Genomic DNA, 22,394 nt, shown 5'->3' with positions numbered 1-22,394 from the left:
GCCCTGCCCTTGTCATATGCCCAATGTCGGCCACCATTGCTTTCTTCATGGTTTCAACCCCGGAGGTTGTGGTGATGGTTGTCTCGTAACTCCAAGGAACTGCCTGGATAGAGTTATAGGAGAATGGTTTGGGTGAGTGTATGGTCATGGGAGGCGGCTCGGGTTTTACATTGAGAATAAGGGGTGGTGTGGATGATTTGGATGAAACGGTAGTAGGAGTAGTTGATGGAGTGTATGGGAGGATGAGTGGTGGACGTGAAGATGCAGTGTATGGTATGTGAAGGGGTGGCCGAGTCATATATTGAGAACCTTACAATGCATATGGTATAATTAGAGGTGGTCGAGTAGCAGTATTGGAAGTTTGAGGAGTGGGATGGATGGTGAGGTCAGACAATCTGAGAGGTGGTAGTGAATTTTGGGATGAGTTTGTCGTGTGGTGGTCGACTGTGTTAATTGTAGGTGCTTTTGGTTCCTTTGTTAAGTAGACCCTGATTTTTGCTCCGATAGGCGCTATTAACTCTGAGGGATTGAAGTCAAGTTCTCCATAGACAACATTTACCCTGTGCCCACTCCCCTCTCCATTGTGAGTAGGTAGGGGGTTTTGATTGATATTTTGTTGTTGGGACGGGTTGGCAGGTCCATCCAGGATGAGGGCCTTTTTATCGATCAGGTTCTGTACTTGATGCTTGAACTGCCAGCATTGATCTGTGGAGTGCCCTGGTGCACCCATGTGGAATTCACAAGACAGGTTAGGGTTGTACCCTGGCCCTTTTGCAACCTCAGGATTTGGTGGACGTTTTACCAGATATTCGCCTCTGAGTAAGAGTGGCAGTAATTCTGATAGTGTCATGGAAAATCTGGTAAATACTCTGTTTACCCTGTTAGGTCGTGCCTGTTGGTTTTGCCCATACTGTGGTGCTGGTTGTGCTTGCAGAGGAACTGTCTGAAAGGGATTCTACGGTGCTGGAGCCCAAACAGCTCGAGGTACTGGTGCCCAAGGGACTTGTGGTGCCTGCGGCCTCTGAACTGGTGCCTGAATAAAAAGAGGTTGGCTGGGTTGTACATTGTTGACTTGAGTTTCTTCTTTCTTTTTGACAAAAGGCACGAACTTCTTCTGTGTCGATGTCCCTGCCGCTGCACTTAGGGCTGTGAAGTCAAATATTAAACCAGTCCGGATCCCGTCATCGACCCGGTCTGCCACTTGAACTAAATTTGAGAAGGTGCCTGTGGTGTGTCCAACCAGATAAGTATAAAAGGCATGCCCTAGTGTTGAGATGAACGTGGTGTTCATCTCTTGTTCAGTCATTGCAGGCCTCACTTGTGAAGCAGACTCCCGCCATCTTTGGGCGTACTCTTTTACTGTTTCCCTTTGCTTTCTAGTCATCTTGGCCATATCATTTCGATCCAGACCTATATCTGTATTGAACCGATAATTATGCCAGAACATTTCAGCCAAGTCTTGCCAACTTTTGATAAGCGTATGGTCCAATCCGGAAAACCATTTGAGTGTTGGCCCTGTCAAGCTTCTTTGAAACAACTGCACCAGTAGCCTGTCATCTTCGTCGTATTGGCACATAGATCCGTAGTATAGTTTTAGATGTGACAGAGGACACCCCACCCCATTGTACTTCTCAAACTCCGTACATTTGAACTTGGCCAGCAACTGTGCATTAGGGTAAAAGCAAAGGTCCCTGAATCTTGTCCCTCATAAAATATTTGTACCCTTCATTCGTCTCATTTCTTCTTGGAGAGACTCTATTTGCTGGGTCATTTTGTTATCAGTGGCATTTTTGGCTTCAGGCACCCTGAAGTCACACTCATCATCTGGGATTACCACCGGAGGTGGTTGATTCTGGGGGATGTAAAGTGGAGGGCCCTGATACATTGGCACCGTAGGAGGTAGGGTGGTCTGTTGATCTGGTCGTGTCTGTTCAAGGGGTTCCGGATTTGATCCAGATGCTTGGTGTTGAGCGGCTTGCGCTTGTAGGAAGTTAGTATTTATAAAAACAGCCATCAACATTTGTTTTTGTCTTTTCGTTGTTTCTACTAGCTTCGCTATCATTGCATTAGCTTCAGCAAGTTCACTTGTCGTCGGTTGTGGGTCTTCTGAGTTGCTCATAGTTGATGTAGATCGAAGGAAATACAGAGGCTTCTCATGGTGTTTGTACTTTTTTCGTTTGGCCACCTTTGGGTACAGAAGACCAAGCATTACTATCTTGTTTACAAAAAGAAAAATGCCTGACATTTTATTAGGTCGGGTAAAGTTATTTATTTTAAAGCAAACGAGTTTTAAAGAAAGAGTTCTTTGGTTCGGAGCCGACATTAACGCAAAGTTGGCATCAACACGGGATTGGCAAAATATTTTGAAAAATAATTACATCAGCCGGAGCCGGTATTGACACGGAGCCGGTGAAAATTAAAAAGATTTCATCAGTACGGAGCTGGCATCGACATTGAGTCGGTAAAATTTAAAAACGATTACATCAGCACGGAGTTGGCATCGACACGGAGCTGGTAAAATTAAAAGTGATTACATCAGCACGGAGCTGGCATCGACACGGAGTCGGTACAAATTAAAAAAATGATTTCATCAGCACGGAGCTGGCATCGACACGGAGTCGGTAAAATTTTAAAAACGATTTCATCAGCACGGGACTAGCATCGACACGGAATCGGTAAAATTTAAAAATGATTACATCAGCATGGAGCTGGCATCGACACGGAATCGGTAAAAAGGATTTTGAAAAAGAATTACATCAGCCGGAGTTGGCATCGATACGGAGTCGATAAACTTAAAAGTGATTACATCAGCACGGAGCTGGCATCGACACGGAGTCGGTACAAATTAAAAAAACGATTTCATCAGCACGGAGTTAGCATCGACATTGAGTCGGTAAAATTTAAAAACGATTACATCAGCACGGAGCTAGCATCGACACGGAGTCGGTAAAATTTAAAAGTGATTACATCAGCACGGAACTGGCATCGACACGGAGTCGGTAAAAAAGATTTTGAAAAAGAATTACATCAGATGGGGCTGGCATCGACACGGAGTCGGTAAAATTAAAAGTGATTACATCAGCACGGAGCTGGCATCGACACGGAGTCGATAAAATATTTTGAAAAAGAAGTTTCATCAGCACGGGGCTGGCATTGACACGGAGTCGATAAGACATTTTGAAAAAGAAGATTATATTTTGAATTTTGTACACCAACCCACTAAACAATTCATTTATGCCATGATTATCCACAAATAAACTGAAAGAAACTTCATTGAACTATTGAAAATTGTTTGACAAATAGGATTTTCATTGAATAACAACTTTCAATAACTCTGACTTAAACATTTTTACATGGACGCTTGGATTTGTTTTGATCGTCATCAGGATTGCTAGGACAATTAGGCTTGCTTCTCTTGGTTCTAACAACTAGCTCTTTAAACTCTGTTGGTCCATCTGGATATCCTAAGATGCGCTTGTTCCAAGCCTTCTCATGAGATACACTAACTTTTCAGTCAATGGTTCGGGAGAAAAGAATTGTTTGTGTTGAGGTAGCGAAAACTCTATAGGTACTCCGTACTATTTTGGGATCAAAACAGGTTGGTAAAAAGATGTCTCCTCCAATTCGATCAAACGGACATAATAGGATCCTTTAGTACCTAAAACAAGGTAGTCCGTCATCCACCAAGGGCATCTCAAACCAATATGACGGGCAAGGCGAGAATCCAACTATTTGCTCCAAGCCTTAATTGAGTTGTGACACACTAACATGTTTCTCTTGGAAAAGTGCTCTGGCCTATACTCGAGGGTTGAAGGAATGTCCATAATTTTAAGACGATCGCAAAGCCACATATAAAGTAGATGAGGGCTTCCTTTGAAATCCCTTCCCTCACCATTTTTTATGGCATCCAAACCTGAGAAGGTTTCAGCTAGAATAAGAGGTACGGGATTGGCTTTTCTATAGAGCTGGGAAGCTATGTCTATGAAAGACTCATGAATAGTTTGGCCCTCACTTTTGGAGGTCAACATGTACTGGGCTAGGATCCCTAAACACAATTGATAGTCTCTAGTGGCTCTCCAAGCTTCTGGTTTTATATTGATGGGATGACTACGAGAGTGGTATGGACTCAATAAGGGTACTAAATCCAATCTCCCGTTACGGACTAAGGCCTTGGCTTCTTCCTTTGAAATGTTTAGGCTTGTGGCGAGGTCACCAGAATATCTTGTCTTCAATGAAGGCCTGACTAAAGGACCAGTAGTAGATATCCCCATGATGCCACAATAGTCTTCATGGGTAGGATACAAATGCATATGCCCAATGTGGAAGATGTGAAGATAAGGGCTCCAACGCTTAGCCATAGTGCGTAAAAGATTCCAATCTATGTCAAACTCGTGAAAGTACAGGGCGCATCTCAACATGAATTTTGCAAAGTTGAATTTCTCTATGGTGTGCATCCCCGTGATGGTTGTTTTGACCAATTGGTCAATTGGGTTATTGCCTGTAGCCAACATCCTGAGTTGACACAAGAGAATAGTTCAGTACATTTCCAAGGTCTATGTAAAATTACTTTTCTTTTGAAAATCTTTGTTCTTATGGAAAACACTTTCTTAAAAACACTTTTTTTTTTTGAAAACATTTTTTTTTCTGGAGAACACCCTTTTTGGAAAACCTACTACTTTCTGAAAAATATTTTTCTTTTGTAAATCACTTTTCTTTTTTGAAAATTTGATTTTCATTTTGATTTAAATGGCCCGGCCTATCATGATCATTGGATCGAGATGAACTGGATCATTATTGAATTTTTGCAAGAAATGGATTCTTTATTGGGTCGGTGCACCCATTTTAATTTCTGAAAACAAAATTTTGATCCTTGAGGACAATCATAAACTCTGATCTCATCATTCACATCATTCACATACATCAATCATCAGGTTCCATTCAACAACCCAGGAACACCCGCGATAAGTTCGAGTCGTGACTTACAGGGAAGGTTTCTAGACTTTAAGCTTACTACGTGCAATGCATTTTTATCTGGCCACTCTTGCCCAAGCACACCTATATACCTCTCAAGCGTACTCAATCAGACGGTACATGGTTGACTTGGTTTGATATACCGTATAGGTGATAATCTAAAACTTCAATTACTTCTCTGAAGCCAAAAACAGTCAGTTTGATCCTAGTTGAGAGGTGGCGCACGATGCTGAGCAAGGGCCCACTTAAGTAACCTCTCGTCTAGAATAGACGTAGTCTATCCCCCTCGTATAGTAGGTACAGCGGGGCAGGATCTTGCTTAGGCACTGATTTTGACCAAGAAGTGCAATTGATGTACTTGGATTATCTTTTATATACCTACAGGTACGAGTCAGGAGTTGTAGCTTTCATAAATGGTTTTTCGCATCCCGCGAGGGGACCGACTACGTACTAGTACTACGTTGGCAATCGGGACATGTGACCGTGCGGCTTACAAAGGACAAAGGCTCAGGTCGCTCCAACGTGGTGTATCAATATACCTTTCAGAATCACCTGATCTAACGGTATTGATGCCCCAATTTTATATACCTTACGGTACGTGATTGGAGTTGTGGTTTTCATGAATGACGTCGCATCTCAGAGGAGACCGGGCCACGCACTAGTGCCACGTTGACTATTAGGAACATGCAAGCGTGCAATATAGTAAAGTAAACGTGCTAGTGGTGTATGCAAATAGGATAGGGTGTGCCCGGGGCATTTTCTAGATGAGTGGGCCCGTTTGGCCAGATCAAAGAGACCATAGTTTTTTTAGATAATTAGTCCATAAGGGTCGCACATTCATAGTTAAGCATCAACCAATCGATTTTTTTTCATCATTTTTTTCAATTTTACGAATGAACTAATTATAAAATGACTTCTTTTTTTATTTTATTTTTTATAGTCCAACCGATGATCACTTTGAATTTCCATTTTGATCAATCAAAAAGTGACGAGCGGTACGCCTTGAGTTTAAAAAAGATGATCCGTTTGATCTTTTGAAGCTTTAAAACTTAAAATAAAAATAAATTCCAAGAGGAAAGTTTCCAAGATCAATGTAGGGAACAAGTTGAGCAAATTTTTTTTTTTTTTTTAATTAATTTTTTTTAATTAATTTTTTTTGTGTGCTCATTTTGAGCCACATTGCCTCTGATTTTTGGCTTGGGCCAAATTTTTTTTCCTTTTTTATGCTTTTTTTCCATACTCATTTTGTATCGCGACGAGACGTCAAACGGAAATGATAGCGTAAACGATAGTAAATGAGCTCAAAAATTGATTCTGACTTGTCAAAATGTTGCTTACTTTGTCACATTTGGTAGAAAATTTTGTTCTACCCCAAATCGATATACACTAATAGCTAATCGGAGATCGGACGAGAAAGTTATGATCAGTTTAAGTTCGACTGTCCATTCGGCCAAAAAAGAAGAAAAATGATTTTTTTTTTATTTTTTTATTTTTTTATACCCATTTTGGGGCACATTGCCTCTGATTTTTGGCTTGGGCCAAAAAGGAAAAAAAAATTTTCCTTGTTTGATGATATGCATGCTTAAAAGGACATAATCGGATAAATAAAATAAAATTTGGATTTTTTTTTTCAAGTGAGTAAATAAATAAAAGAAACCTACCTAAAAAATAAATACAACAAATACAAAAAGTATTGTTAGCTTGCAAATAAAAAAAAATTTGAAACCTTTTTTTTTTTTTTTTCAAAATAACCGAGTTGACACGAGGGTAGAGCCTTTAGTCCCCAGCAGAGTCGCCAAGCTGTAGACACGTGATTTCATCATTACGACGACCACATCTACAATGATTTGGAGTCACCACCATTCATGTTGTAAGTGGGTGTGAATGCTCACCAGATGCACATTTTGAAAAATTACCATTTTGGGCTTATGGTGACTCTCGATGGATAAAGATAAATCAACCCTTGAGATTCAGGTAAGCGGCTCGGTTGGAGAAAAGGGAAGGTGTTAGGCACCTTTTTCTCCCCACTAAATAGTGGTAACCTCAACTCAACTCGGTCATTTTTTTTTCAATTTAAAAAGATGTGAAAAATAATGTGCCACGTGGGTGCATTTGTACCCTAGATAAGGGTTCATTTTCGGCTTGATCATAGGGTCATTCCATTAATGGAAATGACCCTTATAGACCTTTAGCCTTGGGGTCCATTCATCCTAAAAAATAAAATGAAAGGAAGAGGGGTGATAGAAGAGGGAGGAGGAGAGGGTGTAGAAGAGGAGGTTATTTTTGGTTGCACCCACCTTGTATCTTCTTTCTTCTTTCTTCTTCTTCTTCTTCTTCTTCTTCTTCTTGAGTCCTTCTTGAGTCCTAGTATTTTAAGCAAATACAACTCTTTTTTTGGTTGAAGGAGTAGAGAAGAGATGATGAGAGAGATGAGTGTAGTATGTGCTTTTTTTTTTGTGTGAGACTTGGGGAGGATTAATGTGAGGGAAATTGATAATATTTTCTTAGTGAAAGGGTGATAGTTATAAGTAGAGAGAGTTGGGGAGAATTTTGTAGTGAAAGTTGGGGGCCCATTTTTGGGAGAGAATGAGGGTATTTATAGATGTTGAGGAGTATTTTAGGGATATAATGGGGTGAAGTGAAGAAAAAGGATAAAATGATTATGAGTTTGAAAGAGAAGTGGGTGTAATTTAGAGGAGATTGGAGGGTATTTAGGGAAGGGGGGTTAAATGGGTGAGTTTTGACCCAAATGGTTTGGATCCTACCCAACCCATTTGGGTGGAGTGTTTGGTGAGGTGAGTTTAAGATAGTGGTTGTGATTAAATGGTATTTGATTTAAGAGAATGGAGGATTTAAAGAGGTGGTTGATGATTTTGGGAGGGTGAGGGAGATAATGCCATGTGTCAAAGTGGGTGGAAATGGAGGGTTGGGATAGGTTGATGGGAGAGGTTGGTGAGTGTTTGACTTGTGAGAATGGTGTAGATTTAGGTTGTAGATGTGGGTTTTGTAGGGAATGATGAGGGTAGATTAGGGGATGTATAGGTTAGGGGTGTAGGTAGATGTATTTGATTTGAGAGAAAAGGTGATGGGTTGATGTGTGGGTAGATGAGCTTTAAAGAAAATTAATGGGGTAGGTAGTTGGGTGAGGGAGGTGTGAGATGGGGGTGATGATATTGTCATCTTTGATTATCAAAATGGTGATTGGTTGATGTGGGTAGTGGTTGATGGGTTAGGGTTGTGGGTTGGATATGAATTGGATATGGATTTGGGCTTAGGGGCTTTGGAGTGTTTTGGGCTTGGGTTATGAAATGGTTTTGATTTTTAGGATTGGTTGGGGGTTTTTTGGGAATGGATTTTGAGGGTGTAGGTTGGTATTAGATTTTTAGGTGATGTGAGATTGAGTTTAGGTTAGGGGGGTGAGAAAAATGGATGTTTAAGAATTGAGGGTTTATTATGAGCCTTAGGTGGTTTTAGATTTTTTTTGGATTCGAAGATGGAGCGGTGGAAGGTATAGGAGGTGGTAGGCATTCCAAGTCTCGTTTTTTTAATTTTATGTATTTTTTTTTTTGAGATTTTGAAAATCATTGATTTGATCGAGATGCCACGTGTTGGCAAATCGGGCTTTTTAGGCCCGTTGGTGAACTTTATCAAAAATTTGACAGTTTTGATTTTGGAAACGTAGCGGTGAATATTGGGAAAGCGTAAGGTAGGCCGAGTCCTTTTAGTGGCTGCCTAAACCATTGAGAGGTCTTAAGGGCCTCGATTTGGTTAAAATGTCATTTTTCAATGACTTGGACCCTTAAGGCCCGTTGGCAAACTTTATTGAAAAAATCTATTTTTTTGGGCCCTTTCGAGTTGTGGCCCGTTCAAATTGGGGTGTCTACATGTTTAAAAGAAGGTTGAAAGTTGAGAGTTGGGTGTTGAGAGTAGAGAGTTAAGGGTTGAGAGTAGTAAGGTAAGTTGAGTTTTTTAGAGGATTTTTTTTGTCAAATTTTAATTAGTTCTTGTAAGGGGAGAATGGATGGGTTTTTATAGAAGTTGGGGAGTTATTTTAGGGGTAAAGTTAAGTGAAATGAAGAAAAAAGATAGAATGGTTATGAGTTTGAGAAAGAAGTGAGTGTAATTTAGAGGAGATTGGAGGGTATTTAGGGAAGGGGGGTTAAATGGGTGAGTTTTGACCCAAATGGTTTGGATCCTACTCAACCCATTTGGGTGGAGTGTTTGGTGAGGTAAGTTTAAGATAGTGGTTGTGATTAAATGGTATTTGATTTTAAGAGAATGGAGGATTTAAGGGGGTGGTTGATGATATTTTGGGAGGGTGAGGGAGATGATAACATATGTCAAAGTGGGTGGAAATGAAGGGTTGAGATGAGTTGATAGGAAAGGATGAGTGTTTGATTTGAGAGGATAGGTGTAGGTTTAGTTGTAGAGATGGGTTTTGTAGGGAATGATGAGGGTAGATTAGGAGAGGGTGATGGTTGGTTAGTAGGGAGTGATGGTAGTAGGTTAGGGGGAGGTGTAGATTGTAAGTGTTTGATTTGAGAGAATGGATAGAATAGGTTAGGGGAGAGGTGTAGGTTGGAGGTGTGGGTAGATGATATTTAGAGAGAAGTTAATGGAAAATTTAATTGTTTAGAGCAAGGTGATGGGAGTTGGTGGTTGGATGAGGGAGGTGAGATGGGGTGATGACATGTGTCACACCTTGATGATTGTGGTGATTGGTTGTGATGTTGGATTGGGTTGATTTGGGTTTGGGTTGAATGATTTGGGCTTGGATAATGTGTTTGGGCTTATGTTGGATTAAGTTGAGGAGTGTAGAAGGGATTTGGTCTGTGGGTCACGTGAGAGGCCTTGGACCGTTTATTGAAAATAGGATGACAAAATATGTTGTATTTTTGTAGGTTTGGGCCTCGGAGCCCATTCCAAATTTTGTGATTTTTGGGGCATTTTACGTCGAGGGCCCGGTTAAATTTGGGTGTCTACAAATAGAATCGAGAAAGTAGCCCCAGTGACACTGATTCAAGGCCACAAATACAAATGGGATCCCGAGTGTGAAGCAACAATGGACACATACCCTAGTTGAACAAAGTCTCCATGTGCAGAATAATTACAAGCACATCTCCTAAGTGTGCACGTATGTGACCTGACATTTGATTGACTGATAGGTTAATTATGACTCTGGTGCTAACACCTTTCAATTTCATAACCACATCCCCGAATCATAAATCTTGAGATAGACAAAAGCCCTTCATATCATAAACTTGAAATCAAGATCAGTTACAAATGATAAAACTAGGTGGCTACCCTAGCCGTATCCTAATACTATAAAAACATTATCAAATCCTAATTTACAACCCCAACATTGGTTCAAGGAAGATCATACCTAACTCACGAGGGAAGGAATTCGATCGAAAATGAAATTCCCAAAAAACTGAATTTATGTAACTCGACAGTGACTTTTATACATGGCCAAAGAGAGTTTCTCCTTGATTTTTTGTTTTTTATTTCTTAATAGAATAGTCACGTAATCAATATTGGATAAGAATTGAAATCGATTATTATCGTCCACATCAAAATCAAAGTCAAATAAAAAACAAAACTGCTGCTTATGCATTGAACCACAATTAATCCATTAGTACTCCAACCCCCACATAAAAACACAATATCATTTGGTATTTAGATTGGGGTTGAGATACACTCATTTCTCATATGTTCACACACAATCTCGACCATGCATATGTAAGATCCAATGGTTGAGATTTATCTAGAGATCCGTATATATTGTCAAGATCCATTTTTTATCCCAACTGTTGGATCTCACATATGCATGGTCATGATTGTTGTGAACATATGAGTTCACTCTTCACGAGTCTCTAGATCCCATCAAATATCCATAAGTTTCATTGGAAAGATGCTAGATACAACATGAGGTATCTTCCAAGCCCTATATTAATATTTTGATAGAAAATTGTCCACTTGACAAAACGTTGTAGACACCCCAATGTGAACGGCCCATTCAAAAAGGATCCAAAAGGTCATGTACTTTTATCCAAATTTATTTTTTTATTAATGGACCTAAATATTCAAATCTTCAAAATTCAATCTTTTTGTTTAAATCAAAGGCCCTAAGACTTCAAATAGTCCAATGAACTCACAATAAAACCTATCTAACTTCCAAACCTAACCATCTTCTCAACCCCTCATCACTTTAACCCCAAAACTCACTATCAAGTCCTAAGTCCGTTGCAAGCCCACCTAGAATAGCTTAGCCTAACCCAATCACATTCTAAGGTCCCCCATCCAATCAATTTCCAACCTAACCCTAACTAGGGGTGGCAATCTCAACACGACCCACAAACATGACTCGTAAATGACACAAATTTAGTCGGTTTGGGTCAAACCTAATTCGGTTTGGATCATAATAGTGTCAACCCGTCTAACACGATTATTAAATGGGTAGGGTTTGAGTTCTGGGCGTTAACCTGCCTAATCTGTTTAGACACGTTTAGTTATTCTGTTATTAATGTATAATTTTAAATATATCAACAATTATTTAAGAATTTTTTAAAATTTTTCTAGATTTCCGAGAAGTTTTTCATAATAGATTTTTTATTATCAAATTCTCTAAATTATAAAATGTGTTTTAAGATATTTTTAAATAATAAATGGTTAAGTTTTAATTTACGAATGAAAAAACACTTTTTTTAATAAGTTATTTATTTATATTTGTTTACTCCATTTTTTTCACTAAAATCTAGTGGTATGTAGTGTTTGATTCATAATATTGGTAAAATGCCCTTAATAAGATTGAAGACTCATGTGATGATGAAATACACTTTGCTTAACCATAATAATAATAATAATTTGATGTCACACGGTTGTAGAGGAAAAAATTCTACAAACTTTGAAGAAAAAAAATCAAAAGAAAGTTATATTTTACCATTGAACTTATTTTACGATTGTGTTACTTTATTTTTAGTAATGATATTTTATTTTTGGTGGTAGAAATGAAACTCATTTTGTCCAACAAAGATTAGAGTTTTATTAAATAGGTTATATATGGGTTGGGTTAGATATACCTATTTATAAATGGGTTGGGTTTGGGTTTAAGTTTTTCACACGATTATTGAATGAGTTGGGTTTGAGTTTAGGTTTGGTAAATTTTCATAATACCCTCACCTCAATATGACACGAACATGACCCGACTTGACCCATTGCCGCCCCTAACCCTAACTCTCACCTATGCCAATTCCAACCTAACTTAAACTACAACCAAATCCTAAATCCAACATGCAAAAAGTCCATTCTAAAATCAAATTCCTATTCAAGCTCATGTCCATATCCATACTCATATCTATAATTTTAACCAATCTAGGTCCACACAACATATGATCATCAAGGTGGACATTTGTCACCACCACAACCCACCTCTCAAAATCATTATACCCAACCTCATCCTCACACCTAAAAATTACATAACTCATACTACAACCCATACCACATGTTATCACCCAACGTTATCAAATCACCACTACAAGGCATCTCCACATCCATTTTCCTTAATCAACTCACCTAACTCACTCACCCCATACCATTGGACACATGTCACCACTAAACTCACCCTCCCAAAATCAAAATATACACCCCTTACATAATCATTATTTTAACCAAACACCTACACCCCTCAACATTAACAAACATTCAACCTAGGTATGGATTGCCTAACCAACCCAATTGGATTTTATCCATGGGTTTGAGTCAAAAGCAACCCACTTACACCCTTTACCAAATTACCCCTCCTCAACATCAAAATTCCAAACACCCCATTCCTAAACCTCGTGTCATTTTTCCTTTAGCCTTTTAACATTAACCATTCTAACCCCAAAAGTAACCATCAACCCTTATAAAAATCCCTCTTACCCTTTGAAAAATTCAATGCTTGAACCTCTTATTTGAAGCTTCAAATATCTCATATCTTCAATTCTCTTATTTCTCAACTCTCAACTCTCAAATCTCAAATCCACTAAGCCCTCTCAACTCACATAACCCTCAAACCCACTAAATTCTCTCAACTCACCACCTCAACTCACTCAATTTTCAATTTAAAATCCATCAACTTTAAACCCTCATACTACAATCATCTCAATCATCAAATTCTGCATTGAAGTTAAGATCAAGAAACACTTCAAGAACACAAAGAAGAAGATTCATAAAAGAGACTCAAAACTTCAAGATAGGTGTAGAAAAGTAATCTCTCTCTCTCTCTCTCTCTCTCTCTCTCTCTCTCTCTCTCTCTCTCTCTCTCTCTCTCTCTCTCTCCATCTTTTATCTTCCCCTTTCACCTTCCTTTATATGTTGATTTTGGAGATCCATCCCTTAAAATATAAGTCATTGTGGTCTAGTCACCATGGCGTCCATCTCTTAATGAGGTGACCCCCATGATCTAGCTGAAAATAAAATACATCAAAGATTGAGGGTACAAATTTTATTTTTATCAATTTTCTCTTTTAGATTTTTCTAAAAGATAAAAAATGACCAATGCATAAATTACCATCTAAGGTAGAGGAAATAATGTGCTTAATATCTTCCCTATTTTTTAAATTAACCTATTACCTAGATCTTAGGTATGCTAGTGTTAAATCCATATGAGAGTCACTACAAAACTAATCTTAAAAAAAAATTCAATTTAGATGCTCATTCACACTCTATTCTAAAAAAGAATGATGATGACTCCAAATCCAAGTAAAGATTAAGATTTCAACGAAAAATCCTTGTCTACAAACGTGTTAAAATTTCATTGAAAAACATAATCCAATATAGAAATAAAGACACTTTCCTCATTAAGTCACGATCTAGAGCGATCTCACATTCATATAACCTCATATAGTGTCTATGGCACATTTTCGTTCTCTGTTTTTCGTTGAAAGAAGAAGAATCTCAAACCCCCCCCCCCCCTCCCCTCCCTAAGGGAAGGGGTGCAAATTTTTTTAGGGGGGATGCAATCAATTTTAAGTCGTGTGCAAGTAGTCACTTCGATAAAGTAAAGCTGAAAAAAGGGGTTTCATTAACATATGTCATAAGGGCATACATTAGGGTGCATTAAATACAATTTGAAAAAGTAATTTTCTACCAAAAATATCCTAAAAAAGTTGAATTAGGATCTAGAACGATGTCTTGTTCAATCGATTGAATCTCCTAGGCCTGTTAGTGGATAGTCAAAACTTCAAATCCGATTCGAATTCGTATTCAAAATTTTGGATAATATCCGGGAATTTCAAATATCGAAATCGGATTTGGATATATTCTAAGTATTAGAATATATTTCGAATACGAATTTAGATATTGATACATCCGAGTAGTTAATATCTGATCCGATACTAATATAAAATACTTATATTTTACTTTCAACTTATATTATATATAAATAAAAGTGGAAGATAGCTTTTACATATATATATAGGGGGCGGTTCAAGGGCCATATGAGAAAACAATGGTTTTTCAAAATATGGGTTAGAGGTTTTGGATTGAGCTGATTTTTTGCACGGATGGCCACTATGATGAGAAGATCATCCTCACAAAAAATCAGCTCAATCAGAAACTTCTAAATCTATCAAAATTGATTTACAAATTATTGACAAAAATTGGTAAAAAATCGACGGTCCACATTCTAAATCACTTTTAATGGGGTTAGAAGTTTCAGATTGGATTGATTTTTTTTTTTTTTCAGGTGATCTTCCCATCATAGAGATCATCCTCACAAAAAATCAGCTCAATCCGAAATTTCTAACCCATATTTTGAAAATTTATAAATGTTACATTATTTTTACATATGCTTTCTCATATGTCCCTTGAACCTGACCCATACATATATATATATATATAAGGTCACGTTCAATGGCAAACTTTTTGGCAAAACATTTTTCAAAACTTGAGCTAGAAGTTTTGGAATGGGCTGATTTTTGGTGAGTATGATCACTACGGTGAGGAGATCATCATCACCAAAAATCAGCCCATTCCAAAACTTCTAACCCCATCAAAAACAATTTACAAAAAATGGACGGTCCATGATATTTCAACTTGTAAACATGGGTTAGAAGTTTTGGAATGGGCTGATTTTTGGTGAGGATGATCTCCTCACCGTAGAGATCATCCTCACAAAAAATCAGCCCATTCCAAAACTTCTAACTCATGTTTTGAAAATGTTTTGCCAAAAAGTTTGCCATTGAACGCTACCCATATATATATAAATATATATAAATAAAAGTCTAATACACATTGTTTTCCTTGTTCATCATTATACAAGATTTGTGTGTTGGGTCCCTCTCTCTCTCTCTCTCTAGTAAAAAGAAATCTTTGGTCTCACCACTTTGAGGACATGGCAACCCTGAAGCTTATGATCAGGCAAGAACTTCGGCCAAATAGATAATCAGTGATCGCAGAACATCCTATGATAAGATGTTTGAGTTGGGCATCCAAATCAAAGGTAAAAATATAGTTTTGATGAAAGAGATTTTCATGCTTTCAAGTCCAAGAGATTGAGGTTTATTAAGATCTCACCATAACTCCATTGCCATGGTAGACTTCGAAAGCTCACCATCGCTAGTCTTCCCCATCATAGAAACCTCCATCCATTTTCTCAAGTGTGTTGAGATCTTGGGTTCCAACTAATTCCTCTCTCTCTCTCTCTCTCTCTCTCTCTCTCTCTCTCTCTCTCTCTCTGTTCCTTCAAGCTAAAGTAAAATACCCTTGATATTTTTGGATTGAAAATGACTGGGTTGGAGAGGGAAAATTTTAGGGCTTTTGGCTATAGGTTGAAGTTGAGGTAATTTCGTTCCATCATAGATTAATTCAAGGGCATGTTCGAATCGAATAATATAGGATATTTGACAAGTTAGTCAAATTCGGATTCGAATGTCAATGTATTACATCCGATCGGATTCGAATTCGAATTCGAACATCAATATTTTTTTCGGATTCAAATTCAGATATAACCATATCCGATCGGATATCTATCCGTTGATAGCCCTTCGATCTCCAACTAAAAGTCATGTAGACATCATATGTTACTATAGGAAGGAGATACCCTTACCTTATAAAGTTTCTTACCTTTAAGAATCATACTAGCATGACTAAATTAGTAACATTATAAATCTTACTAAGGGCTGTTGGAACCACATGGATTATCAAATTGGCAATCCAATACCACACCCTTCTAGATTTCATGGAAAAACTCAGAATCATAAAGAAAAAAAAAATCCAAAAACAAATATTTTTTTAGATTGATTGAAGGTGTTGAAGATGATGACTACCAAACTCCTAATATTAAAAAATAAAATTCGACAGTGTAAATTAACTTTTTTTTCGAAGTTCTTAGAATTTTGACCTTTATAGCCTTGTAGCATCAGATCATGTTTTTGGATGTCACAAATGAATGTTGTTAGGATCCACTACAAGTATGTTAAGTAACAAATTAGCTGCATCAATTTAAATTTATGACATGGATCCCCACTTTAACGTATGTCGAGTAACAAACTTGATAAAGTAAGGTTTTGTGGGTAACAAACTTCATAAAGCAAGGTTCCCTTCGAATTGTTAGAACTCCAAAGACATTTTTTGTAATAATAATTATAATAATAAAAAAAAAAAACAAGTTAGGCTTGTCTGATAAATCTCTCTCTAATAAAAAATAAAATAAAAAAAAGTCGTGATAATCTGACTTACCCCAAGGGTTAACCTAGTGACAAGTCATTGAGTTAGGTCTTGTGTTCAAAACCCCATGAAGCTATGAATTTCTTAGGGCCACCCTGCTGAGTCATGTTGACCCTTGACTCAATTTGTTACACGTACAATTTTCTGAGAGGGCAGTGTGTGTGACCGTAGGAATAGTCCCACCTCGTGACATGTTAGAGAATCATAGATCTTCTCTCATCTACTTTCCTCAGGATCCGGAACTGCACTTTTTATGGGAGAGTGTAGTTATGTATCCCAAGGATATCAGATCAATGGTTCCCAAACATGTTAATTCAAGGGGTGTCGATTGAGTGTGCCAAGTGGGTAAGTAAGGTCCCGTTGATAACGTTATCAATTTTTGCTGTAAAAAACAACTATTAGAAACAGTCATAAAAAGCTGAAACACTGAAAAACTTATTTGATAGAGTCTTGTAAAAGTGTTGTACTGTTTACCAGAATTTGGTAATTATTGTTTGATACAACTGCTAAATTCTATTGTATTCTGATAAAATAACCAGAATACTCTTAATGTTGATAATACACGTAAAATGCACCAGAAATGACCAGAATACCCTAATAAATATATAATTACACTATATATATATATATATATATATATGGGTCGGGTTCCTGCAACACACATTGCGACACACATATAGACAACGTGTTTGTCTTATATGGGCAAAAATGTTTGGAATGGGCTGATTTTTTGTGAGGATGATCTCTGTGATGAGGGGATCATCCTGGCAAAAAATCATCCCATTCCAAAATTTGTAACCCCATCAAAATTGATTTACAAAAATTGGACGGTCTATAATTTTTCAACAAAAATTGGACGGTCTAGAAGTTTCATAATGAGCTGATTTTTGGCAAAGATGATCTCATCACCACAGAGATCATCCTCACAAAAAATCAGCCCATTCCAAACATTTTTGCCCATATAAGACAAAACACGTTGTCTATATGTGTGTTGAAATGGTTGTCGTTTGAACCTGACCCTATATATATATATATATATATATATATATATATAATATATATATATATATGGGTCGGGTTCCTGCAACACACATTGCGACACACATATAGACAACGTGTTTGTCTTATATGGGCAAAAATGTTTGGAATGGGCTGATTTTTTGTGAGGATGATCTCTGTGATGAGGGGATCATCCTGGCAAAAAATCATCCCATTCCAAAATTTGTAACCCCATCAAAATTGATTTACAAAAATTGGACGGTCTATAATTTTTCAACAAAAATTGGACGGTCTAGAAGTTTCATAATGAGCTGATTTTTGGCAAAGATGATCTCATCACCACAGAGATCATCCTCACAAAAAATCAGCCCATTCCAAACATTTTTGCCCATATAAGACAAAACACGTTGTCTATATGTGTGTTGAAATGGTTGTCGTTTGAACCTGACCCTATATATATATATATATATATAGATATATATATATATATATATATATAATAAATTTATATTAAAAAATTATAAAAATAATTATTTTCATTTAAATAAATTTATAAATTTTATAATTCTATCGAAATTTTGGCAACATCTCCTCTTAAAAATTGACATATGAAATTTTCTTGATAAAGAAAATACCTGCATAATTTTACGAGAAAGTCATTTTTTTTTTTTTAAATTTAAAACTTGACTTGAACTCACGCATTCAAATTTGCAACATGTCGAACCAATTGAGTTATGGATTCGAACCCGTTCTTTCTTTCTTTTCTTTTTTTGAGAATTTACGAGGCTTCCATTTTGTGTGCAAAATGATATTTTTCATTTTGTGATGTCATCTCAAAGACTATGGACAACACATGTTATGTGCTTGTTTTTTTTTATTATTATTTATGAGCTTAGAGTTGGAATAAACTTGTATCATCCAATTGAATGAAAATGGGCCTAAGCCCGAGTATCACATCATTTAACATGGCCATGTTCTGAAAGTCATTTCCATAGAAGAACAAAAGAATGTTTTCAATATCAGGAAGACAACCTCCCCATTTAAATTTATTAAAGCTATGATGATGAGTCATCCAAGATATAGATTTAGGCATGAGGATGTCTTCAAGCTATAAAGTGATAATATTGATGACATTTAAGCTCATGTCTAATGTGAAGTGAATCTCGAGGATTATTCGATGGTTTGATTTGAGGAGCCAGGTCAAGACCTTATGTGCATGAGATGTATGCCTTCATTTTCATTGTCCAAAACCAAACAAAACCATTCTAATTCTCACCAAAACCAGTCATCCCTTCCCAATTTTCCAAGGTAAAGTTAGCCACCTTCAACCCACAATTTTTTTTTTAATCTTGATATTCACCTTCTTTACCTCACAAATAATAATGATTTTTTAAGGCAATAGAATTTTAGGTAGAATATAACCTTTTTCAAGAAATTGAAGACGAAGTTGAGGAACTTAAGAACGATGGATTCTTACACAAAGAATCAAGAGTTTTATTCAACAAATTGCAGTCATAGTTGAATAAAAGTTGATGACAATGGGATTTTGAGTAGTGAAGTCATCAAAGGTTCTTTTCAAGAAATCACAACCTGACTTGAACAATGGATTGAAGGCGATGGGGATTTTGTTCAAATGTCAAGAAAATTTGAGTTAAATCATCCGAAAATCCGAGTTAAATCATAGAGACTCTGTCGAGAAGAGAAGAGAAGAATAAAGTAAAAATTGAATAGAGGACATTTCAGTAATTTTGCACAAGTCATTTTTTCCATGATAGCTTCTTCCGCAAACGCAAATAGTAAAAGCGACCTTCATCCCTTTTTAATATGTACTTTTAAAAACGTAAATTTCGAACGCACTTTTTTCTTATCAAACGACAATCATCGATGAAAAAACGGTTTAAAAACGCAAAAACTTAAAAAAAAATAAAAATAAAATGCTTTTAAAAGGGTTATCAAACACGGTCCCAAAAAAAATCATTTTCTTACATGACTGACAATGATTTCAAGTTTGGCCCAATAACACATAAACATGTGGCCCAAAAAAGAAAATGTTTTTCTTAACTTTTAAGATCCGCCTCCACCGCCGACTCTGATTCGCATCCCGTCTCGTTCCGTAAGAAACGCTTACAAACCGCGTTTAAAGTCTTCTCCTTCCTTCTTTAAAGTTCAAACCAAACAGACCCTCAACAATTCCATCCAAACAATCAAAATCTCTCTCTCTCTCTCTGCTTCAGCCAAAACAAATAGAAGAAATCATGAGCAGTAAGAATTCCAAACCCTCTGTTTTTCTCGAAAACATGGAAGAAGTTGAGAGGGTTTTTAATCGATTCGATGCCAATGGAGACGGAAAGATCTCATCCACGGAGCTCCATAACGTCCTCCTCGCTCTCGGATCAGAAACATCTGATGAGGAACTAAAGCAAATGATGGTTGAGATCGATACAGATGGTGATGGATTCATAGATCTTAAAGAATTTGCAGATTTTCATCGTGGAGGATCGAACAAAGGAGGAGAAGATCAAGAAAATGGAGTAAAAGAATTGAGAGAAGCGTTTGATTTGTATGATAAGGACAAAAATGGTTTGATATCTGTTACTGAGTTGCATATGGTGTTGAAGAGTTTGGGAGACAAGTGTTCGGTTCAAGATTGCTCTCGAATGATCAGATCCGTTGATTCTGATGGCGATGGCAGTGTTAATTTCGAGGAGTTCAAGAAGATGATCACCAACAGTCCTCAATAGTTATAAATCTCTCACTCTCTCTCTCTCTCTTTTTATTTATTTATATTTATAGGATTGTTATTAGGATTTGAGTCCAAGCATATACCCCTAAACTATTGGATCCGGATCCAGCTTACTCTTGTTGGATTGATTCCATTTTTGGTCCAAACAGATCCGAATCTGATCAACTGGCAGTTGTACTTATTTATCATCTTATCTTCCCTTCATTTCCCCTGCAATTGGTTGTTATAAAATAGAGATGAACAATAGATTTGAAGAAATTCCGTTATCTTTGGTGTGGGAGAAAAGATTATTAAGAGATTTGAACAGTGATATGTTTATGTTGCCACACCAATTTTTATTTATGACACCCGATGAAGATTGAAATTAAAATACCATCTCAATTCTCAACACCCATTTAGGGTTCATGACCTAGATCAAATTTAATATTTTTTTTTAACCTAATCCAAGGATTCGAAAATGGATGATCGTTGGATGTACAAAATTAAACAATATGAATTCAATTTCTTATCGATTTGGTCATTTCTCAACCTTCTTATAACTAAATACAATCATAGTCACAAAATCCTGTGAATTTTTCAAAAAATGAGTAAAATTCTCTGAATTAGGGGTTAGCCAATTAAATCAACGAATTGATTCTTTAATTTATTGTAGAATATGACAATATTTTTACGAGTGCTGATTTTATAACTCAACCTGACAGGTTGACTTAAAAATTATCGACGTGGCATGAGTAGAATCATAGATTCTATCCCTTGGGATACATAACTGACTTGCCATCTGCAGCTATGTATCCCGAAAGTGCAATTGTGTATTTCAAGAGAAAGATTCTACGATTTTTTGTGCATGCCATGTCGGTGAGTTTTTGAGCCACACTATTAGGTTGAGTTACAAAATCGGGACTCTATTTTTACTCTTTTTTTTCCAAAGTTTTAGTTTTTTCAACATCAAAGCATAAAAAAGAAGATGAGGTTTAGAGAGAGGTTGAAGTCCATTGGTAAGAAACATAAAAAAAAATTATTTTGTATAATCTCCCAAAGTTTACTGAATTTTTTATGAAACTTTCTTGAATTTATTTGAATTGTAATCCTACCAAATAATTACTAAATCCAAACTTTGTTACGATGTATATGATGCTAATTTCTTTTTTAATATTACATAAAAAAAAAAATTATATATAATTACAACTATAAAATGAACATATGAGAAGAGATTGAAAAGGAATAGGTGAAGCCAAAAGGAACCTACATCATAACATATTGATGCTTCTTTCAAATAGTTTATTTGTTGATTTATTAGTGGTGTGTTATACATTTAAACAAAATAGTTTATTTGTTGCTTCTTTCAAATCCGGTTAGATAACCTTGAAATTGGATCGGGGATTTGCATTTTAATAATAAGAATTCAATCCAATAATCTATTGGATTGATTTTCGATCAACCATGACCCTATTTGTTAGGCTCCAATCGGATGAAATGTTAGAGAGCATGTTAACTATATTAGATATCCAATCCACAATATATTGTTTTCGAATTGGTCTCAGATTGACCCTGATTCAATCTAGACCAGATCCATTAAAATAGTTGGATGAGTGTTTTTTATCTTGTTTATGAGGTTTGAAAGTTTAAGGATATAAAATTTCTAATGTCATAGAAAAGAGTCGACAAAATAAATAAATAAATAAATCCTACAAATTGAAGATGCTGATTTTTTGGGGAGAAAGGTCAAGGATTTTTTTTACCAAAGACTTAAGAGGAGGGCATTTAGGTTAATTTAAGTTGGTGTCACAAAGAAGACCAAAGTCAAAATATATCACCGGTTTGAATACACAATGGGCATTTCATTTCAATTCTCAAATGAGTGCTGATAGTATGACGTACTTTTGGTGCATACACCTGATGCATGCTCACGTGGAAACACATGACTTGTTAAATAAATAAAAAGAGAGTAACTTTCTCACTCTTGCCTGTTTTC

At 36.6% G+C, this 22,394-nt stretch overlaps 1 protein-coding gene across 1 annotated transcript; it reads left to right on the top strand.

The window, feature by feature from the left end:
• Positions 1 to 19,732: 19,732 nt before the first annotated feature.
• Positions 19,733 to 20,688, top strand: LOC147410147 (calcium-binding allergen Ole e 8-like). Its single transcript, XM_086432389.1, has one exon. The coding sequence runs from the start codon at positions 19,935 to 19,937 to the stop codon at positions 20,418 to 20,420; it is 486 nt and encodes a 161-aa protein (XP_086288515.1). The 5' UTR covers positions 19,733 to 19,934; the 3' UTR covers positions 20,421 to 20,688.
• The last annotated feature ends 1,706 nt before the right edge of the window (positions 20,689 to 22,394 follow it).

Source organism: Akebia trifoliata, chromosome 2 (genome assembly GCF_017979445.1).
Source record: "Akebia trifoliata isolate Shusen 1 chromosome 2, ASM1797944v1, whole genome shotgun sequence".
NCBI classification, from domain to species: domain Eukaryota; kingdom Viridiplantae; phylum Streptophyta; class Magnoliopsida; order Ranunculales; family Lardizabalaceae; genus Akebia; species Akebia trifoliata.
Note: the sequence above shows the minus strand (reverse complement) of the source record. Positions and strands in the feature narration are given on the sequence as shown.